Source organism: Microtus ochrogaster, linkage group LG2, assembly GCF_000317375.1.
Source record: "Microtus ochrogaster isolate Prairie Vole_2 linkage group LG2, MicOch1.0, whole genome shotgun sequence".
NCBI classification, from domain to species: Eukaryota; Metazoa; Chordata; class Mammalia; order Rodentia; family Cricetidae; genus Microtus; species Microtus ochrogaster.
In genome coordinates, this window is record NC_022028.1 from 52,106,797 (window position 1) to 52,115,512 (window position 8,716).

Consider the following 8,716-nt stretch of genomic DNA (forward strand, 5'->3'; position numbering starts at 1 on the left):
ACCAGCCTGGTCTTACAGAGCTAGTGCCAGGACAGGCTCCAAAGCCACAGAGAAACCCTGTCTCAAAAAACAAAAAAAAAAAAAAAAAAAAAAAAAGTCAGAGTCTGCCTCCAATTTCAGGGGACTTGTGTCCCCCCAAAGGTTCAGTGATCATCATTTTCATTCCCCGAGCTGCTAAGACACGCTAAACGCAGTTCCTGTTTTATCTAACTTCCTGAGCAGAAGCTAACACAGACAAATTTGAAACAGGTTAACCAACAAACCCAGGTACATACACTGAATACCAAACCATTGTTTAACAAATCCTCTAGGACTTCGTGGGGGAGTCTCTGCGCCAGAATCCAGAGCCCTAAGCAGGGCGAGTGGGCAGGCCCACCCTTCCTATGTTATGCATTTTTGTGTTGTTATAGGTGGCTGTGACCTAGGGTGCTAGCAACTCAGCCTGAGTCCTCTGTAAGAGCAGCAAATGTTCTTAACCACTGCGCCAACTCTCCAGTCTGCATTGTTTTTGCAATGACTATGCCAGCCAGAAAAAAATAAATAAAGCCCTTTTAAGATTTATATTTATTATTTTAAATTATGTATGTCACCAGGTGGTGGTGACATATGCCTTTAATGTCAGCATTCAGGAGGCAGAGGTAGGCAGATCTCTGTGAGTTCGAGGCCAGCCTGGTCTACAGAGTGAGTTCCAGGACAGGATTCAAAGCTACACAGAAACCCGTCTTAAAACAACAACAACAAAAAAATTATTATATTGCATCTGGGTACACAGGAGTGCAGGTGCCCACGGAGGCCAGAGGAGTTGGATCTCACTGGAGCTGCAGCCACAGATGGCTGGGAGCCCGCTGATGTAGGTGCTGGGCATTGAACTCAGGTCCTCTGGAAGAGCAGCACGCGTTCTCACTATGTAGCTCTGGCCGGCCTGAACGCTCTGTAGACCAGGCTGGCCTAGAACTCAACAGAGATACACTTGCCTCTATCTCCTGAGTGCTAGGATCTAAAGGCCTAGCACTAAAGCCCAGCAAAAGCTTTTTTTAAAATGTATTTATTTAATTTCCCTTTATGAGACAGGGTCTTGTGTGTTCAGACTCATTATGCAGGCGGTGATGACTGTGAACTTCTGATCCTTCCCTGTCCAACTCTTTTTTTTTTATTTGTTTGTTTGCTTCTAAGATTTTATATAGCTTTATTTTATGTGCATTGGAGTGAAGGTGTCAGATCACCTGGAACTAGACAGCTGTGAGCTACCATGTGGGTGCTGGGAATCGAACCTGGGTCCTCTGGAAGAGTAGCCAGGTGCTTTTAGCCCTTGTCCAACTCTTGAGTGCTGAGATTACAGCCTCAGTGCCTGATGCAAACAGTGCTGGGGAGTGAACCGGGGCTTTGTGCACGCCAGGTAAGTCCTCTACAAACTGAGCCGCATCCCCAGACCCTAAAAGACATCTTTGTACTGGAGAGATGGTTCTTAGAGGACCAGGGTGGGACACCCACAGGATAGCTCACAAGTGTCTGTAACTCCAGTCACCGGGGGTCCAATACTACCACTTTCTGGACACGGTGGGTGCTGCCTGCCCACAGTACATAGACATACATGCAGACAAAGCAACCACACATACAAAAGGAAATAAAAAATGTAAATGCTTAATAAAAAAAAAAACTAGAACCCTTATCTACAGAGATTCAAGCTCTAAGGAGTGTGTACAAACCTAGGGCTTAGAAGAGGAGGAGGGGAAATTCTGCTCGGGTTAGTTATACTATTGGCAAATACAGCCACAGGTGCGTTCTGTATTTACATACTAAATACCACGTATTAGCTTGTTTCATTGTGGTAACAGGAGTTATCTGTTTCCTTTCCCAGAGCTTCAGACTCAGAGAGGTTAAGCAATCTGTAGGCGGTAACACAGCCAGCGAGTGTAAAGCAAGGTAGCTTGGCCCTGGGGCAGGCGCAATGACACACTGGTTCCCCCAGTTTCTCCCGGTTCCCGCGGGTGTCTCACCTCCACGTCCTCGTCCGCCCTCTGCCGGTTCAGCCGCACCTCCTCCAGCTGCAGCTGGGCTTGCTGCAGGGAACGGCTCTGCAGCGCCATCTCCTGCTGCATCTCCTCCTTCTCCTGCTGTGCTCGCTCGATGTAGCGCTCCTGCTCTTCCTTCAGATGCATCAGCTGCTTCAGCTTCTCCTCCTCCTCCTCCAGTAGTCTGCAGGAGCGCATAGGAACCTCAGAGCGGGGCGTGGAGGGGGGCGCTCAGGCGCTGGCGGAAAAGGGACTCCGTCCTCGTGCGGTTACCTGGTCTGTGCAAGGCGTACGGCCTCCTCATCCCGCCTAGCTTTCACCTCCAGTTGCAGGGCTTCCTGCAGCCGCTCCTGCATCTCCTCCAGTTCGGCGATGCGTTGCCGCTGCCGGGCAGCCTCTTCCTTTTTCAGCTCCATCTCAGCCTGCATAGATGCCCGGGCCTGTGGGAGCGCAGAGCCGGTCAGTGGGACTCCGGGGGAGACAGGCTACTGCTACTGCCTCTCCCTGGCTCTGCCTGGCTGTTTGTATTGGAGGATCTTTAGTTGGGGTTTCCTTGATTTGACCTGTCCAAGAGCCTGATGCCTCAAATTATTCTTTCCTTCCACTGGCCTTAGAAATAATAATTAGGCGTTTGCTGGGGCTGTAGCTCAGCGGCAGAGGGCTTGCCTAGTATGCCCGCGGACCTGTGTTTGCTAGCCAGCACCTCACAAAACAACACCAATTATAATTATATGTAATTAAACATCATACTATGTTATATTACAATAAAATAACATATTAAATTACGGTAATCCCTTCCTAACTCCTACCATAACAATTATAATATTATGGTAGGTGTCAGGGACTGCAGTTATTAGGACAACCAAAAGGTATTGAATTTTTTATTATTTAAAAGTTTTTATTCATGTGCATGGGTGTTTTAGCTGCATAACTGTCTGTGCACTACGTGTGGACAGTGCCCACAGAGGCCAGAAGAGGGTGTGGGATCTGCTGGCTGGTTTTGAGCTGCCATGTGGGTGCTGGGAGCCCAAGCTGGGTCCTCTGAAACAGCAGCCAGGGCTCTTAACTGCGGGGCCATCACTCCAGCCCCTCTTGGTTCTTTGAGGCAGGGTCTCAGGAGGTCCAGGCTGGCCTCAGACTCTCTAGGTAGCAAGAATGACCTTGAACTCTTGAGCTTCCTGCCTCCACCTCTCCAGTGCTGAGATTAGAGGCATGAGGCACCCTGCCTGGCTTTATTGAATTTCTTACAAGTATTTCTTCACTGAATCCTCAGCCTAGCTCCAGGAACAGAGTTTTAGTTGCTGATACAGGGAGACTTAGCACGTGCTGGGTTCTTACAGCTCTTACGGTGGAGGCGTAATGGGCACACATGCCACAACATGCCTATGGCGGCCAGAGGACAGCTTTGTGGAGGCAGTTTCCTCTGCCTGTCTTTAGGGGGTTCCAGGAATAGAATTCAGGATGCTAGGTTTGTGCGGGAAGCGACTTTACCAGCTGAACCAGCTCGATGGCCTAGAACCGAGTTTTCTCAAATTATAAATTCAATTGCTTCTGCGTGTCTACTCGGCCTTCGTGTGTCCTACCTAACTAATCCCAGCCTATAGTCCCCAAACTGGTTTTGTTAAAATGTGGTTCAAGTCTAGACGGACTTCATTCCAAACCATTTACAATCACCAGCTTTTTCGGCCCAAGTCCTGACCCCAGAAAAGATTTCTGAGCTAGGTCCCATCTATACCAGGGGTTTGCCCTAGGCTCTACCCACCATTACGGCCCCTCCCCACCACTTATTAGGTCACGCCCACAACATCCTCCACCCCACGGGATCCACCCTTTGTTCAGGCCCCGCCTACAGCATCCTTCAACTTCTACTCTCCGTTCGTCCATCAGCCTACAGCTCCACCCTCTCTAAGGCCCTCTCATAGCATCCTCCAGACGCCCTGCACTGTACGTAGGCCCAGCCCTGGTCCTCTTCCGGTCACTCTTCTGTCATGACCCTGACCCACCCGACTCCCTCCCAGAGGCTCCGCCCCCTATTCAAGCCCCGCCCTCTGGACAGCCTCACCTGCTCCGCCTCCCGCAGCTGGCCCTCCAGAGCCTGTTGCAGCTCCCGGTGCTGGCTGCGGCGGCGCTCCTCCTCCTCCTGCAGCAGCCGCTCTGCCTGACGTTGCGCCTCCTGCAGCAGCTCCAGCTCCTGCAGCTTCCTCTCCTTCTCCTCCTGCAGCTGCTGCAATCGCAGCAGTTCCTCCTCCTTGGCTGCCCGGCGCCGCTCGCGCTGCTCCCGCTGCTCTCGTCGCTTCTGCTTCAGGTCCTTATGCAGCGACGTCTTCCCCTCCGCCTGCAGCCGGATCGCGGTCTGGATGGCTACGGGGCCGAGCGGGACGGAGTCAGCCGGGGTCTAGGCCACCACGGCCAAGAGCGTCCAAGGGTCGCTCGGATGAAGTGACCGAGGCCCAGCTAGACCCAGACCGGCACTCACCGGCCGTCCACTCCTGGCGCTGGCGCGTGTCTGAGGCGCTCATCTCGTAGGTGCGGCTAGCCGTCTTCACACAAAACACGCAGCGCTTTCCTTCGCGGTCCTGAAGCACCTAGGAAAGGGGTAGATGGCCCCGGGTCAGATGATTTCACTGAGATGGGGACCATATCTGCCTTAGAAGTAACCCAGCTCTAGACACACCCCCCCCACTGACCTCTTCTCTAGGACCTTCCCCCACCCTGACGGGAGTATGCATGGTCTGGGATGGTGGATGGTTAGTTATGGGGTGCCTGTGTGCCCACAGTTCTCGTTTTCGTTCTCTGAAGGCTAGCTGGCGCCATTTTCATCTTGGTATCTCTCCACAAGGTTTAGCATATAGTACACGCTTAAACGTGTGCCTGAGTCCTCACCGCCTGCAACTGCTTTCCAGCTAGTCTCTCAAACGTCACCTGTCTTTCAAGGGTTTGGGGAGAATAATGGTACAGGGGTGTGTCTGGGGTTTTTGGCTCCACTAAACTTATGTTCTGTGGAAAATAACAGTTGTCTACAGTAGTGGTGTTTTTTGTTTTGCTTTGTTTTTTCTTTTTGGTTTTTTGAGACAGGAATTCTCTGTGTAGCATTGGAGCCTGTCCTGGAACTAGCTCTTGTAGACCAGGCTGGGCTCGAACTCACAGACATCTGCCTGCCTCTGCCTCCCGAGTGCTTGGATTAAAGGTGTGTGCCACCACTACCCGGTTTACAGTAGTGTTTTCTTTCTTTTTTGTTTTTTGAGACAGGGTCTCACAGTATAGTCTTAATTGTTCTGTAATTCACTACATAGACCAGGCTGGCCTTGAGCTCCTGTTTCCCAAGGGCTGGGATTAAAGATGTGCACCACAACATACCCAGCCCTGTACTGGTGGGGGTTTATTTGTTTTAACATTTTTGATGACTTATTTATCTTTATTTTATGTGCATAGGTGTTTTCTGCATGTATGTCTGTATGAAGGTTTTAGATCCTCTGGAACTGGAGTTACTATAGTTACAAACTGTCATGGGGATGCTGGGAATTGAACCTGGGTCCTCTGGAAGAGCAACCAGTGTTCTTAACCACCCTGCACTGATGTTTTCTATACAACATTTATCTGTGGTCATATATTCCTGTCAGGCATCACTTCACAGAGAAAGAAACTGGTTCTGAGATGTCTGGAGGCTTGTTCAACACCTGTTTACTTATGTAACAAAATTGTATACAGCCAGCCAGGCGGGTGGTGCTCGCTTTTAATCCCAACCCTGAGAGGCAGAGACAGGCGGATCTCTGTGAGTTCGAGGCCAGTCTGGTCTACAAGAGCTAGTTCCAGGACAAGCTCCAAAGCTACAGAGAAACCATGTCTCAAAAAACGAAAAAAAAAATGTATATAGCCTTAGGTAACTGATTATTTTTTCTTGAGACAAGGTTTTGATACGTAGCCCAGGTTGACCTCTACCTCCTGACTTCCCTGCCTCAGTCTCTTGAGTGCTGGAAGCCCTTAACAAATCTTTAGTATAATGTAAAAACAAAGATATAGAGATTATATAAAAAATGTAATAAACAAAGATATAGAGAAACTGTAATACTTAGGTCCCATTGATGAGTGTATCAGATGATACAACTGTTGAAAAAAATTGGCATTTCCTCAAAAGTTAGAATTATCATATGTTCCAGCAATTCTACTCCTATATAAGTATGGATCAAAGAGAAATGAATACATATCCAGTAGAAATATGTCCCGTGCCTGGGGCTGGAGCGGTGGTTCAGCAGTTAGGAGTGCTGGCTGGCTGCCCACGCAGAGGATCTGGCTTTGGTCCCCAGCGCTCACATGGCAGCCCACAGTTGTCATTAACTCTAGTTCCAGTAGCCCTGACTCTTCTTACCTCCCAGGTTCCTGAACACATATGGTGCACAGACACACACTCAGGTACACAGACACATAAAATTAAACAGAAAAATAAATATTGAGAAACCCAGTGCCAGGTGTGAGTCATTTTTGGAGTTGTTGGCCCCTGAGGTCCCATAGATCCCCAAACATCACAGGCTGTTGGAATTTACTTCAGAGGCTGACAGGCCCCATTGCTGAAGGCTTGAGTCTCAGAACATGGCAAAAACCAAGCTGGTGTGAACTTAGGAGCTTTCTCTCTACTGGCTGGCTTCTACAGTGCTGGAAGAAGGTTCATGACAGTGGAGAAAAGTCGTCCTCAGTCGTGCTACAAGCTACAATAATGACTGACCTGAAAGACACGCCCACTGGGGCAAAGAGTCATGGCCACCATGGGAGTAACCAACCACTTTCTGATTAGATCGGCATCCCACTTCACAGATTGAAACCTGTAGTAGCATTTCATTTGTATCTTAATAAATAAAGCTCGCCTGAGGACCAGAAAAGTAAAGCAGTCACACTGACCAGCCTTACAGACCAGGCAACAATAACATACACCTTTAAATTAATCCCAGCAGCCACACCAGCTTGTCATAGAAACCAGCGGTAGTGGTGCACGCCCTTGATCTCAGCTCTAGGAGCCCTAGGGAGGATTATAAAATGGGAGGAGACAGCTCTCAGACACAGTATCATTCTGAGATTCCTGGAGGTGGGATCGCCTTTTCAGACTGAGGTAGAGGTAAGAGCCAATGGCTGGCTGTTTTGCTTTTCTGACCTTCAGTTGAATCCCAGTTTCTGTCTCTGAGTTTTTATTAATCATGCTTCAGAAATCCATACTGACACCATTATTTAGCTACCTATGGCTTAGACAGGTCATAGGCCCTAGAGGAGAAGCCACTACAATTTATGTCGCCGAAGGGCAGAGTGTTACACTAAGTCCCAATGACGCATCACTGGTCCCCGAGACCAAAGCATCTCTCATCCCTCAATTGAGAAGCTTCTGTGCACGGTAGATGGTGGTAAACACAGTGATGCATAACCGGCCACGTAAGAGATTGCAAAATGCTCAGCCCTAAAAGGAGTGGGCATACTGCGAACTCCCTCCCAAGGTTCAGGGATCATTTTGGAGGGGAGTGTGAGAGCCTGAGGCAGCTGATGGCTAGAAGGAACGCATTATCTTCTGGACATGGCAGGGCAGCTGTACTCACAGCGGTTTCGACACCATGATCAAAACCTGTTGCAAGCCCAAGCCAAACCAAATCCCAGTAGGGACAGGAGAGGTGGGCACACTATCCCACCACAAGCAGCCAAGCTAATGTCAACTGTTTGCTGGGAAACGAAGCGTTAATTTTCTCTGAGAGGGTAGTCCTTGGTAACTTAACTGCTCTCCAGAATCCAGGAATATTTGGGCAGCACAAATCATCTTGAAAGATTAAGAGAGTGTGGGAGGCAGTGGTAGAGGGGGGTGGTGGTAGCAGACTGGAGTCTCAACTGCGCCAAAGCAGACACTTCTGTGGAGCAAGGCCCTAGGAACACGGAGCACCCAAGGCAGCGCCGGGAGTCCTGGCTTAGAGGAAGGGGTTGCCGGACCGGATGGAGAGGAGGGGACAATGCTGGAAGCCATGGCGGAGCCTAGTCCCAAAGATTCACCTCCGACTCTTAAGCCAGAGACTCAGCCAGCCACCAGAGTAACAGCAGTGAACAACTGAGGATTTCAACAAACTCTGCAGTTTTGTCTTGGCTTGTGCAGGTTACATCCCTCCTAGCAAAGAGGCCCCTGACGGCGCCACTCTGTCATTCCCGCTGTCTCCCAGGTCCCTGACGCATACCTCCCGGTCCCCTGCTGCTCTCACCCCCCCTCCCGTGCCACTTTCCCAGGGGGACCTTTCTCAGCCTCGAAAGAAGGACCAATGGGGCTGAAGTGATGGCTCAGGGGTTAAGAGCACTGACTGCTCTTCCAGAGGACCTGGGTTCAATTCCCAGCACCCACATGACAGCTCACAACTGTCTGACACTCCAGTTCCAGGGGATCTGACACCTTCACACTGATGCACATAAAATGAATCCAAGTAAATTATTTTTTTAAAAAAAGAAAGAAGGACCAAAAGAACAGAAAGTTCAGACCAGAAGGTGGGGCTGGCTTTGGGGTGCTTCAGAGGCCTCGACCGGCTCCTGGGGATGGGGAACAACGGTCTCGAATCAAGAAGAGCAAGAAGCAAGAAGCGGAAGTTGAAATAGGCAGATAGTGGGGATAGATTTCCATCTTTTGGCCCTCCTAGGGCACCTCCCAGTGATACAGACTCTGAAGAGGAAGAGGAAGAGGAAGAGGAAGAGGA

General features: G+C 49.9%; 1 protein-coding gene and 1 pseudogene across 1 annotated transcript in view; one reads left to right on the top strand and one right to left on the bottom strand.

Annotated features, from left to right (window-relative positions):
• The window catches only part of Def6 (DEF6, guanine nucleotide exchange factor), a 26,251-nt gene that overhangs the window by 1,448 nt on the left and 16,087 nt on the right, over positions 1-8,716 (bottom strand). The window contains exons 6-9 of the mRNA XM_005360361.2: positions 4,489-4,597; positions 4,075-4,373; positions 2,286-2,452; positions 1,998-2,196 (exon numbers count right to left, since the gene is read on the bottom strand). Coding sequence (XP_005360418.1) covers positions 1,998-2,196; positions 2,286-2,452; positions 4,075-4,373; positions 4,489-4,597 — 774 coding nt within the window. The remainder of the gene's footprint in view (positions 1-1,997; positions 2,197-2,285; positions 2,453-4,074; positions 4,374-4,488; positions 4,598-8,716) is intronic.
• The window catches only part of LOC101998797, a 2,035-nt pseudogene continuing 1,023 nt past the window's right edge, over positions 7,705-8,716 (top strand).